This window comes from Pinus tabuliformis, chromosome 9 (assembly GCF_031772625.1).
Source record: "Pinus tabuliformis cultivar Carrire ecotype Pingquan chromosome 9, CPIR1, whole genome shotgun sequence".
NCBI classification, from domain to species: Eukaryota; Viridiplantae; Streptophyta; class Pinopsida; order Pinales; family Pinaceae; genus Pinus; species Pinus tabuliformis.
The window spans coordinates 429,438,844-429,453,231 of NC_142307.1; the positions used below are offsets into that span (position 1 = coordinate 429,438,844).

The following is a 14,388-nucleotide window of genomic DNA, read 5'->3' on the forward strand; positions in this document are numbered from 1 at the left end:
ATATCATTTTTGGGATTCAACTGCGTTAAGTAAGTCATTCAAACGTATGACCATTTCCATGAGAGGTAGTCGTAACTGACTAATTTCTCATGATTTTTGAATAGTTCACTTAGCACTCATTGAACTATTCAAAAATCATGAGAAATTAGTCAATTACGACTACCTCTCATGGAAATGGTCATACGTTTGAATGACTTACTTAACGCAGTTGAATCCCAAAAATGATATCTAATATAATGCACTGCGTAAATCCCCCATACTTAAATAATTATTATTGTTATCATTATAATTTAATAATAATAAGAAATATCCAAATTAATTAACATTATAATAAAGATTTATCTTTCAAACCAGTGTTTTTGCAACAAAACAATTCCAAATTTTAAAGCTTCATTATTATAGTTCAATCCCAAATCCAACATTAGTTCATTATGCAATGAGTTGGGAATATCGTGAAAAGTTGTAACCAAGATTATGCTTTGATACTTATTCAATATATAAGCTTGATATTTATTCACTATATAAGCTTACATAAATATCATATTGGGAATTTTTCTTATCTTGAAAATATACTCACAGTAATTCATATTAATTTTATAATATGAATTAATTTTATACATTTATCATGCTTTTAGGTTGTGTATTCAAGTTTTGAGAATCGCATTTGAGTTTATGAAATTAGAAAATTAACAATTAATGTGATTCCAGAATAGTCGAATTTATGGAAGAGTAAATTGCGTCAAAAACATATTTAAATGAAAGTATGGGCTTAGTAGAAACAATATTTTAAATAGTTTTTATTCAATTTCGTTTACATCAAACTCATATTTCGTTTAATTATTTTTATCTAACAAAATAACAAAATTGGATAAATTAAACATTAACCTTAAAGAATTCTACTCCATATAAAATTTAATTAAAAAGTTAATGAGAGGTGTGAACTAATTTCAATTAGTACAAATAAACTTTACAAAGTGTGTTAATTTGGATATAAGCAGATTCATAAGAAAGAACTATAAATGGTAAAAGCAATCATTATAAGGAATTATACTAGCATTTGCACCAAATGTTGCAAAGTAAACCTGGTAAGGCATAAATTGAAGAACACAAATACAACAAAAGAATACTTTGATAAAGGATTAAAAATATATTGAACGCTCAAATCAATGCCCCATTAACTAGAACCACTTAGTAGACCTATCTATCAACATTATGATTATACACAATGATCAAGAAATTTCCCATATACAAACAACACCTTTTACAACAACCTTTTGTCATATCCACATTTTTAAAAAATGCCTTGGAACGTGATTGGAATCTCCCATATTGGAATTAGTATGGTGTAACATTCCATACGCAATTCGAATTACCTGTCAAGAAACAAATCAGAGTCAGAAATGGAAATCAGCGAGGCGATTCATAAGCAGAAGAAGCTAATCATTAAACAGTCCATGAGTGGGAAGGCGGGACAGTTATCAAAGTATTCTTTTGTTGTATTTGTGTTCTTCAATTTGTGCCTTACCGCGTTTCCTTTGCAACATCTGGTACAAATGCTAGTTTATTCACTTCTGTAAAACCATAGTGTGCTATGCATATATTTTGTATAGATCACGAAGCTTTAATTATTCCGCTGATGAATCATCATCGATTGGAGGCTTCAGTATCTGTTTGTTTTGCAATACCACTCCTTCAGTTAAGTTTAGATTTTTTCCGCTGGCCTTGAATTTGTCTGTTGCTGCGCGCCAAGGAGATAATATATAGGATCCCGAGAACTCATTTCATCAAGTGTTTTGCAAAGTTGGGTTGTATTTTTTCATGCACATAGAGTAGGATGAGGGAGAGTTCAAGTAGCAGACAACAGAGATGGTCGCTGCAAGGCATGACAGCCCTAGTCACTGGCGGTACAAAAGGAATAGGGTACATTAAACTTCCAATCCAGAAACGCTTTTATTTGATTCCACAGTCATTCTATAGTTTTCTCGAATAATTTATTGAAAATGTTGCTGTCTCCATCTTTGAAATAAATGGTGCTTTTTGGTTCATTTTCTGAACATAATTTGAAGTGATTGTAGACAAATTTTAAAATGGGTTAATTAGGATTTGACATAGTTCTGCAAGGAAGCGACCTCAAGGGAACAAGGAATGGCTGTGTGGTTAACTTTCAATGCTGAAGAAAGAGACATTTTCTGGTTGTCATCTATGTGTCTGTCCAATAAATTGAGAGCGCAGGCATTTATATACGTGTGATATTCAGCTGGGTATTAGGGCTTAGTTGTATCTAAGTCATGTATAACATTCAGGCCAACATTCAAAACGTTTACAAAGATTGGGAATGGGAACCTTACAGAATCCATAGGGTAATTAAAAGAACCCAATTTAAAATAAAATCAAAAGGTAATTTCTTCACTAGTGATGTTAATAAAGTGCCAAAGGATCCACCACCAAGGTTATATTCTTGCTGTGGTGTACCTATGCAGTGGCATGAACTGGCATCTAAGTCTAAGAGAGTCCACTGAAATAAAATATTCCCCAGCCCATTTCTTTTCTTGTTTATGATCTGTAAATTGCTGTGGATATTCCATTGGAGCAATGCTTCACAATAGATCTTACAAGTTTTTGCAAACTTTTTGTTATGCAGTGTTTTATTAAAGATCAAGAGTTAATATTATTAGCTTAGTGCACTATTACCACTCAAAGTAGCAGGGAACCCAAAGGGGATCCCTAAAGGGTAAATGCTAAACCAAGGGCAACAAATGGAGACTTTGCCCACTGTCACCTTAGCTAAGGCTCCCTACTATTTATGGACTTTCACCGATGGGAGGAGACTTGGTATATTATGGAGTCACCAATGAAGGATAAGTCAATGGAATGAATGTGCAGTGACCCAAATGATTCCTTTCCTGAAGAGGTTGACAGATAGAGTTTGCTTGCTTTCTAAGCAAGATACTATGTCTTCTAGGAGAAGGGGTGGAGGATTTGAGGGTTAGGTCTATGGGATATGACTTGTGAAGGAGTTTCCCAATCCCTAAAATCCTTGTTGAAATTGGTATCACGGGTGGTTTTTGAAGAATTGCTCTTTCAAAGGAACAGGACCACACGGGGCTAGGTGGACTCAGTCTAGGTTAGGAGAAAATATTTTAGCAACCAATGATGTTCTCAACCGAGACAAGGTAAGAGAAAGGATCAAAGAAAGACTATTCACTTAAAAGGTGTTGAATTGATCATTTAAGGTACTAGCGTTGGGGATGTTAGGGCAAAGTTTGATCTTGGAGCTAGGGCTTAGCTTTTTCACAACTCCATCGTTAGAATCGCCTCAAGTTTGGAGGAGGTCTTGAGGGAATAGTAGCGCAGTAGAGGCTCGGAGATCAAACTTTTTTGGAGGGCTATCTTGTCGGGAAAATGATGCCCTAGGTGACCCAACTTGGCTAGACCTAGGAAAAGGTGAAAAAGGTTTGATTTTAGGTGACCACCTCTTGGTAGATCAGTGCCTTAGTCTTGGGAGAATGGATTCTATGATGAATATGAGTGAGCACCTTTGGTTCTTGGTCAAGGAGGCCTCAAGACCGCTTCGCTAGCCTTTTAGGTCAAATTGAAGCAATCTTGCAGCTTTTATACTTCGATGTGCAAAAGGTGATGGCTTATCAATATGAATTCATTCATAGAATTACCCGTACGAGATTTCTTTCAAATTACATGGCCCATACATTGAGAGGTGCTATATAGAGACAAAATTCCACAATTTAAGCAGTAAATGCATGCAACAATTAGCCCTAAAATAATCGAAAATCCCAATACATTGTATATGTCAAAGTAAAACAAGAATAACATCAAACACATGTACTTACATGTAATAGAGCATATCCATCCAACCATCTACAATTTGACAATAGAGAAGCTCCAAGACAAGACAAACCAAATCCACACATCAAAATTCATCCGTAAAGCTCCAATTCATGCTCCAAGAAAAAGTGCAAAATTCTCAAGAGAGAGAAGAGATCCAATCCAAAGTGATGATAAGCAAACGAGCTCATATCACTTGTATTTATACACTAACGAGAAGTTCGAATTAGCCTCTGCCTACATAAGCCCCAAAAATAAAATATTGTTTTAATAATTTAACTTTTGGTGACAAGCCCACCAAACTAGCTCACAAATGAAAAACTAAGCCTCTCAAGAGGTCAAATAATAATCTATGCATGTCGTAGGGCCCTCTAAGAGGCCTAATGAGGTCCATGCTGTTGAGAATCATGATTCTTGTTAGACCAAAACCGTAGGTGTTAGTCAACGATCGCATTGTCAGAGATAAGGATCCACAAGAGGCGGTTAGTCCATATCATGAAACACACGGGGAATGTTGGTTTATCCAATGTCCAACACATGCATGCCATAATGAAGAGTAGGACCCTCAAACGTGATGGAAAAGGGGTTGGCCCCTTGTTCTCCAAACAATAAGCCTATGGTGCTCCCAAAGGGTGTGGGGGCACAATAATAACCTCATGGGTCTCCAAATGAGTCGAGGATGCCTATAGATCATCTGCAAGGGCTCTGATGATGGTGTAGGGGATGCAACATCATCCTACAAGCCTTGGGTCCTACAAGCCCTGGGTTAGCTGCCAAGTGCATGGTACATCTGTGGGGCCAACTGAGCAAAGGTGAACCAAGCGCATCATCCTCGTCTATTGGGAGTATCTTGAGCATCTCTGATCCTCCTCAGGGATCCATGGAATGTTGTCTATTGCTGTGGAGGCCCATGGCTCTCAACAGACACCCTACATGTGCCAATGTAGGCCTTTGGAGGATTAGGACCTCATATAGGGAGACCAAATCCAAGATGGAGACCATATGCAATCCTGCATAAGGTTCAATGCGTCCCCTAGCCTTCCAGTACAACAAGTCATTAGGAAAATCGAGTAAATGAGCTTACCAACCATGGACCACAGGTGGGGACTTCATAATGGCCTGCCCTCCCATAATGGGTTTCAGGATGTGCCAATGTCTCCTAAACTCCAAATGGGGTTAACCAAGTATCCTATTAGGTGGTTTCTACTTCTAAACGAGATAATATGTTCAAGGTAAATCCTTCAAAAGGTGGTGGCATGTGACAGATAGGTGAATGAAGTAAGGGATGAGAAGGGGCAACCCTGGGTCACAAGCTTGGGGTACAAGGGTAACTAATAATAGGGAAGCCCACATTTGGGTTTATAATGTATAGGAGGGAGCAATCATGGTACATGAGGTGGTACATGAGGTGTCGCGACCTTGATTTTTCCACCCTTCTTTATATGTCTTTTGCCTTTTTATGATTTTCTTTGATTAACTGCTCGGGGCTCAAAGGGTAAGCGCATGATGCATAAGATATAGCAGTGAATACCCCCCCTTTAAAGATAGGGCAGTTCATTGCCCACTAAGGGTTGGGACAATCATGGATTCCTATGTGATGAAAGAGGCTCATAGAACCTGTAGGAACCAGGGTGGTGGCCATGATGATGGGGTAGAGCTCATATATTGGCTTTTGCCCACGTGCTAAATGTGTTTGTCCCGACCATCTTTTGCATTTTGTGGTAGATTTTCCTATTGAATGTGGCCAAATATGCTTTTATCTTTCTTTTTAGCTGCATCAACCTCTGGGCATCTGTTAATTTTTGGTATGTTCTATGCTAGAGCAATTTATTTAAATTTTCACAGTTAGCAATCACATCAGCATTACAATAAACTGCAGATAGAACATAAATATAAAACACAGAAGACAAGCCAAGACAAGAGGACACAAGATATGGCGCGAGCCAGGGACAAACCCCACAATGTGTGGGGAAACCCTTGATCAATTCTTCTTTTATCTTCAAAGTTCAGCAGAGAAAGAGAGAGAGAGTACATTTACAATAGAAGTCAACACTTTGACTTATCTAGATCTAGCATAGATCATTTTTTATAACGATGAGATCAGTTGAAGACATTCTGCTTCAACCGATTCTCCAAGGTGACGGCTTCACCTATCGTAGTGTTGCCTTTCGTCCATTTGCTGCACCTTACCGTGTAGCACCATCATGCTGCATCATGCATCATCATGCTGCTCATGATCACTATGCTGCCCATGATCTGATCTATCATGCTGCCCATTCATCATGTAGCTCCCTGCTAATGTGCATCATCATCATTATGCTGCCCCTGCTAATGTGCATGATTATCATGCTGCCCTTGTCATAAGACACTGAGTTCTATATCTCAGGATTGTTGTGTGTAACATGGTCCCTTTGTCCACATCTTCAGATCACTATTGTATTACACTGTCCAATATGCTTAGAAAAACTGTTTCTTTCCATAGACAACCTTGGATTTACCACGCTGTCACCTATAGCTATGTATTACTGCGGCTTCACTTTCATGCTGTTCATGACCTGCATATTAGGCTACAGGTCTGCGTATTAGGGCTTCCATTTAATACATCTGGACAACATAATAAGGGTCTCCCTTGACTGCGTTCAAGGCTGTTCCTTTTAACTACGTGTAAGGGTATTATAAAGACCGTAGACAGGTCCTTAGATAACAACGGCTGTGTTTATAACTGCGGCTAGGTCTTCGATGAGCAGTGTATTATATTCTTGCATGAACAACGTATTATATTCATTCATAAATAGCGTGGTTCATATATTATGACTACAGCTAGGTCTATCCCTGCGTAATCATATACCTGCTCCTTAATAAAACCTGAGTTCTGTTCCTCAGTCCTTCCATTATATACCTGTTCAAGATTCACGTGGATATCTTAGAGAGGAATGCGAAGGTCTGTTCCTCGTGTAAGCGTATACATGTTTCCATTGAGTAGCGTAATGAACAACGTATCTATGTATTCATTGACCAGCGTATTAAACAGCGTATCTGTGATCTTCATTGACTGCGTGTTAATATTACAACGACTCCTCTCTATGTGACCTCCAGGCAGTGCGAATATATATGCCTGCGGATCTATACCTGTGTATGACAGCTGCTATGCGAATTAGGGCCTGTGCATTACATGACAGCTACTATGCGTATTAAGGCCTGCGTATTATAGTGAATGACAACTGTATTAGGGCCTGCGTATACATAACAGCGTATGGATCTATACCTGTGTATGACAGCTGCTATGCGAATTAGGGCCTGTGCATTACATGACAGCTACTATGCGTATTAAGGCCTGCGTATTATAGTGAATGACAACTGTATTAGGGCCTGCGTATACATAACAGTGTATACAAGTCTCCAAGTCTGCATTTATACATATCTCCATCTACGCATATATTATATATATGGCTGCGTATATGTCATCCTGTGTATAGGAGTCTCTATGCTTTGCGTATCATTGTGGTAGGGCTCCTTCCATCTGCGACTTCGCCATGAACAACGTATAAGGTTATGACTGCGAGGTATGCCTTCTTTGACTGCAGCTAGGGTAAGGCTAGATCAGCCTTTAGAGAAACGTATTCTCCTTTAGATCTCTCTGTCCACAAAACCCAAACACGTGGAGAGAGATCACAAGAGATGTGTGCAAATGATATCAAATCCTCATCTATTTATACTAAAACGAGGATGATGAATAGACACGTCGGTTGGGCTTCTAGAGCCTATATAAGCGCTGGTCGGCTTGATAATAATTACATAAACAAAATAAATTCATATCTCCATAAATACTTATCGGAATCGGATGATCTTTGGATCAATCCTACACCTCTCAACGAGAGGGATCCAATAAAATTATCAGTTGCCATAAATAAGCTGACCCACATGGAGTTTGGCCCTAGTTTCCAATTTAACACTCCCTCTCAACTAGGGGGAACTCCATCTGTTGATCCATATGTCCGACTGTACTATCTCTGCCATCAGTGCCTTGCACTACTCTGCCTAGCTCTGCTGGCTCTACTCAGCTCTGCTGGCTTTGCTCTGCTCTGCTCAGCTCTGCTGGCTCGGCTCTGCTCTGCTCAACGCTGCTGGCTCTGCTAGCTCTGCTCTGCTCAGCGCTGCTGGCTCTGCTCGGCTCAGCTCTACTGGCTCTGCTCTGCTTAGCTCAACTCTGCTGGCTCTGCTCTGCTCTGCTCATCTCCGCTGAACTATGAAGAAGAAGAATTGATCGAGAATGAGTCATATCATTCTCCACTGACCTGAAGTTAGTCTCAGAGTGCATACCACTAGTCCCAGACCAGTCTCAACTGACCCGAAATCAGCTTCATAGTAAGTACCACTCCTACCACTGGTCCCAGACTAGTATCGCAGTCTCAGAGAGTGTACCACTGGTCCCAGACCAATCTCAACCGACCCGAAGTCAGCGTCATAGTATGTACCACTCTCACTGGTCCCAGACCAGTATTGCACTGACACGAAGTCAGTCTCGGAGTATGTACCACTGGTCCCAGACCAGTCTCAGCCGACCCGAAGTCAGCGTCATAGCATGTACAACTCCTACCACTGGTCCCAGACCAGTATCATTGATCCCAGATCAATGGAGGACATCCTAGCGTAGGGAGTACGGTAGATACAACGATGCGTCCATCGGTACTACTATGGTCCCTAACTTCATTTCCCTGCTCATTGATCAGATGAGAGGTACTTCCCATGAGTCCCAGACTGCATGGGTAGGATGCCTCGACAGGAGAACTTAATCAATCCTGTCCTCACAGGAGAACACATCAATCCTGCTACAATCGCCATGGAGAACACATCAATCCAGGCTGCCATGGAGAACACATCAATCCAGGCCTCATAGGAGAACACATCAATCCTGCTACAATCGCCATGGAGAACACATCAATCCAGGCCTCACAGGAGAACACATCAATCCTGCTACAATCGCCATGGAGAACACATCAATCCAGGCCTCACAGGAGAACACATCAATCCTGCTACAATCGCCATGGAGAACACATCAATCCAGGCCTCACAGGAGAACTAATCATCCTGCTACACAAGAGAGCGAATCATCTTGTCCCACAAGAGAGCGAATCATCTTGTCCCACAAGAGAGCGAATCATCTTGTTTCAGTGCGCACCACCAGGGGAGGGTGAGTCACCCTGTGGTCGTATGTTGCTCCAATAGAACTGCAAGCCCCCCAGAGCTCCCAGAGCTCAATGTATGCAACATGCAGGACCCTTTTACAAAGGTCTCTCGATGACTCCAAGTCGTTCGGGAAAATCACAAATTTGATCTTTCCTCAGGGCTTTGTCCTGTACATCATCTTAGAGCGATGGAGCCTCCTTGATCATCAACTTACCATATCCCAGATAAGGCAGTATTTGATGTCTATCTGCTGGAGCAATTGTCAAATATGGGATTCCTCAATAATCGAATCCCACCTTTGGATGTCACAGAGAATCACAGTGGTATTCATCATGTGTACAAACAGCTCACTGAAGAGCTTCAGCAACTAGACTGCCTCATAGAAGGCCATACTATCAACAATGTATTCTGCCTTGGTGGTGCTCAGAGTCACCTACTTCTGCTTCCTGCTCATCCAGGATATCGAGGCAGAGAAACAGCACTGAGAAGTGCTCTAGTGATCCTCCACACTACTTGCCCACTCATCATTCGAATAATCATATGGTTTCATATTTTCGGCAGTGTATCTCAATCCATGATAGATTGTGCCCTGAAGATATCTCAGAAGATTCTTGGCACCAATCCAGTGAGGCTCAACCAAATATGAGCTCACCATGCTAACTGCAACAAATATGTCCGGACGGAGGTTCTCCAAGAACATCAACACGAATGAGTTTATGAAACTCAGAGGCGTTTCCCAAATCTGGTCCGTCATCATTACCATATAACTTCTGAAAGTTAAGATCCTCAAGGCAGTCACAAGCTTGCAGCTTATCTTCCCACATTCAGAATCCAACTCCCTCTGTCTCCTATAAATGAGAGGGTCTGCACCTGTCAACCTTCGAGTAATGGTTTGGATTGATTTCACTCCTAGTGAATCTCTGCTTCATCAGACAACTATCAATCCTCTTATACTACACTCGAGGTGTTTTGCTTCAAGCCATAGAGGGGTTTCTTCCACCTGTATACATTAGATTCCTGATCATGAGTCTCAAACTCCTCGAGTTGTTCCAAGCCTGTGGACTTGCTGCATGAGGGGAATGGTCCCCTTATAATATTTTCCTTCGGTACATTTCAGACATGTACCTTCATGCTTCTTTCTGAATTCAGGCATCCTAGTCACCATCTGACTCACAGTCCTCCGGAGCTGAGTCAATGGACATGGTCCCCAGTGGACTTCCTGTAACTTAATACAACCCTGTACTCAAAAACATCTTTGAAAGATCTATTTTAAAACACGTACCTTTCCATTGATAAGTGCCATCCTGTAACCTTTGACTTCCATTTTCGAGATGGACATCAGGTTCGATCAGGTACATAAAAGAGATTTTGGGGTTCCTTGCTTTTGTGGAAGAGTCGACCATATTCTTGATGACCTGCATTACCAGTCATTCCTTTTGATCATTGAATATGTCACAGGAATGATTGTTATCTTCATCAAGAGATGTGTCTCTGCCATTCGGACACTCCTTCGCATAACGACCGAACTTATTTCAACAAGGCATCCGCCTTTCCTTCCACCCTTAGATCAGAATCTTCCGCTGCGCCATTCTAATAACATTCTCTGCTTTGTCTTCACCCTAGGTGAATTATGAAGAACCCATTGATACTTCTGTCTTGTCCCAACTGTCTTTAGTGATTGCTCTTTCACTCTTGCTTGGGTATTGTCTTCACCTCAGCTCCGATACCATGTTAATTTTTGGTATGTTCTATGCTAGAGCAATTTATTTAAATTTTCACAGTTAGCAATCACATCAGCATTACAATAAACTGCAGATAGAACATAAATATAAAACACAGAAGACAAGCCAAGACAAAAGGACACAAGATATGGCGCGAGCCAGGGACAAACCCCACAATGTGTGGGGAAACCCTTGATCAATTCTTCTTTTATCTTCAAAGTTCAGCAGAGAAAGAGAGAGAGAGTACATTTACAATAGAAGTCAACACTTTGACTTATCTAGATCTAGCATAGATCATTTTGTATAACGATGAGATCAGTTGAAGACATTCTGCTTCAACCGATTCTCCAAGGTGACGGCTTCACCTATCGTAGTGTTGCCTTTCGTCCATTTGCTGCACCTTACCGTGTAGCACCATCATGCTGCATCATGCATCATCATGCTGCTCATGATCACTATGCTGCCCATGATCTGATCTATCATGCTGCCCATTCATCATGTAGCTCCCTGCTAATGTGCATCATCATCATTATGCTGCCCCTGCTAATGTGCATGATTATCATGCTGCCCTTGTCATAAGACACTGAGTTCTATATCTCAGGATTGTTGTGTGTAACATGGTCCCTTTGTCCACATCTTCAGATCACTATTGTATTACACTGTCCAATATGCTTAGAAAAACTGTTTCTTTCCATAGACAACCTTGGATTTACCACGCTGTCACCTACAGCTATGTATTACTGCGGCTTCACTTTCATGCTGTTCATGACCTACATATTAGGCTACAGGTCTGCGTATTAGGGCTTCCATTTAATACATCTGGACAGCGTAATAAGGGTCTCCCTTGACTGCGTTCAAGGCTGTTCCTTTTAACTATGTGTAAGGGTATTATAAAGACCGTAGACAGGTCCTTAGATAACAACGGCTGTGATTATAACTGCGGCTAGGTCTTCGATGAGTAGTGTATTATATACCTGCATGAACAACGTATTATATTCATTCATAAACAGCGTGGTTCATATATTATGACTACAGCTAGGTCTATCCTTGCGTAATCATATACCTGCTCCTTAATAAAACCTGAGTTCTGTTCCTCAGTCCTTCCATTATATACCTGTTCAAGATTCACGTGGATATCTCAGAGAGGAATGCGAAGGTCTGTTCCTCGTGTAAGCGTATACATGTTTCCATTGAGTAGCGTAATGAACAACGTATCTATGTATTCATTGACCATCGTATTAAACAGCGTATCTGTGATCTTCATTGACTGCGTGTTAATATTACAGCGACTCCTCTCTATGTGACCTCCAGGCAGTGCGAATATATATATGCCTGCGGATCTATACCTGCGTATGACAGCTGCTATGCGAATTAGGGCCTGTGCATTACAGTGATACATGACAGCTACTATGCGTATTAAGGCCTGCGTATTATAGTGAATGACAACTGTATTAGGGCCTGCGTATACATAACAGCGTATACATGTCTCCAAGTCTGCATTTATACATATCTCCATCTACGCATATATTATATATATGGTTGCGTATATGTCATCCTATGTATAGGAGTCTCTATGCTTTGCGTATCATTGTGGCAGGGCTCCTTCCATCTGCGACTTCGCCATGAACAGCGTATAAGGTTATGACTGCAAGGTATGCCTTCTTTGACTGCAGCTAGGGTAAGGCTAGATCAGCCTTTAGAGAAACGTATTCTCCTTTAGATCTCTCTGTCCACAAAACCCAAACACGTGGAGAGAGATCACAAGAGATGTGTGCAAGTGATATCAAATCCTCATCTATTTATACTAAAATGAGGATGATGAATAGACACGTCGGTTGGGCTTCTAGAGCCTATATAAGAGTTGGTCGGCTTGATAATAATTACATAAACAAAATAAATTCATATCTCCATAAATACTTATTGGAATCGGATGATCTTTGGATCAATCCTACACCTCTCAACGAGAGGGATCCAATAAAATTATCAGCTGCCATAAATAAGCTGACCCACATGGAGTTTGGCCCTAGTTGCCAATTTAACAGCATCATTCCAGGCCTGACCCAAGGTGTGGGCAAGGGGAAGGGGTAAGCTAACCCTATGTGGATCCAGTGGAGGAATGTGGACCCAGGTGGGAGAAATGATGAATGGAGTAATAATGAGTGGAAAGAGGGTAATATAAGCGGATAAGGGAGTGGGACCACACAACCAAAATTGGGGTTTCCCATGAGATACCATCCCTAAAGCCAAATGGTTAGTAAAAGAGATCCCACGGGACTAGAATGCAAAGTTAATATGCAAAAGGGGTCTAGGGCATAGACCTAACCCATTCTTTCCGCCGAATCCCCCCACTAATCCATGCCCAGAAGTGTCCATGATAAGCAAACTACAATACTCAATTATCAAATGACAAGGCATACCTTCAGGTTTGGGAGACCCACCTTCAAACATATGATCATGGCAAATGGGTAAGGGACCACATGGTTGGCTTAGGTGGCGGAGAAATAGCACAATGAGCTAGTTGGTGGCTGCAAGGGGCTACTGGTTGCCGACTGAGGACCATCTTGGAGAATTTTTTTCTCCTAAGGATATCACCCACAAAATGGTGGGTAACATGCACAAAATACTAAAATAAATTGAGACTAAAATAAAAGGAGTTAGAAAAAATACCATACAATCTACAACAATCAAGACAAGATGTACCCTATGAAACCCAATACGGGAAAAACCCAGCCAAAAGGTAATGACTATGCCTTGCTCTCTTTTATTCTTAGTTATGAATTGCAAATACAAAGAGAGTTGAACTTTACCATGGATATTGTGGCCTATAAGGCTGCTATAGGGTCTTCGACTTTCTCTCTTTTACTCCAATATCCTGCTCCATTATTTTGCCCAACCAGGGAATAGTAAATCAATACAATAAGATTATAGCCTCATCCTTTCCTAGTGGCCTAGTGTTCAGCATGTTTTGATTGCCATCTAGGGTTAGGGCTAGCCTTTTTGCATGTCTCAATTTCGATAAGGCCTAGGGTTTTGGACCCTCTAGGATCTTCTTAAAAGTCAACATATGACTAGGTCCTTATGTGAGCAATGGGAGCTAATGTGGCATCCACTTGGGACAATGGGACCATGGTGGTCAACGACATAGGTTAACTTGCAAGAGTCAACTTCCTCATACGAACTCCTATTAAGGTGATCTTTATGCCTTTAGAGCTTGCGTAGAACAACATCGAGAGGCTGTGAACTTTGTTCCCAAAGTTTTGGCACCAAAAATGACCATTTAATGCCTTAATGGTCTCAAGAATGCAAATTGCCAAAACTGGACCTGCGCCTAAAATGGGCCCTATAAGCCTTTATCTACAAATTTTCCACTCAAAAGTTACCAAAATATACACAGATTATATATTGATTCACTTTTTATCACACTTCCCCATTTTGGGAGGCTTTTGGTCCCCCAAAACTAAGGAGGTAAGGAATCTTTTCCTCTACCTTCTCCCTAGGGTACTGTTGACGGTGTTGGACCTGCCAACATGTCAGGGTATCTCCCTGGTAAGAAGTCCCAACTAGACCTCAGACCGTTTGGTGTAGGAGTCCCAACAATGGGTCGTACGGTATCGCCTTGACTATGGTTGCGCGCAGA

The 14,388-nt window shown here is 41.0% G+C and overlaps 1 protein-coding gene across 3 annotated transcripts in view; it reads left to right on the plus strand.

Moving 5' to 3' along the window:
* The first annotated feature begins 1,364 nt into the window (after positions 1-1,364).
* Positions 1,365-14,388, plus strand: part of LOC149148992 (tropinone reductase homolog At5g06060-like) — a 193,963-nt gene continuing 180,939 nt past the window's right edge. Inside the window, exon 1 of one of the 3 annotated variants that reach the window (XM_089446043.1) lies at positions 1,365-1,483. In XM_089446043.1, the coding sequence (XP_089302169.1) occupies positions 1,401-1,483 (83 nt within the window). In that variant the 5' untranslated portion in view covers positions 1,365-1,400. Of the gene's footprint in view, positions 1,484-1,549; positions 1,921-14,388 lie in introns of those variants that run through there. The other 2 variants (XM_089446041.1, XM_089446042.1) reach the window with 2 other exon arrangements.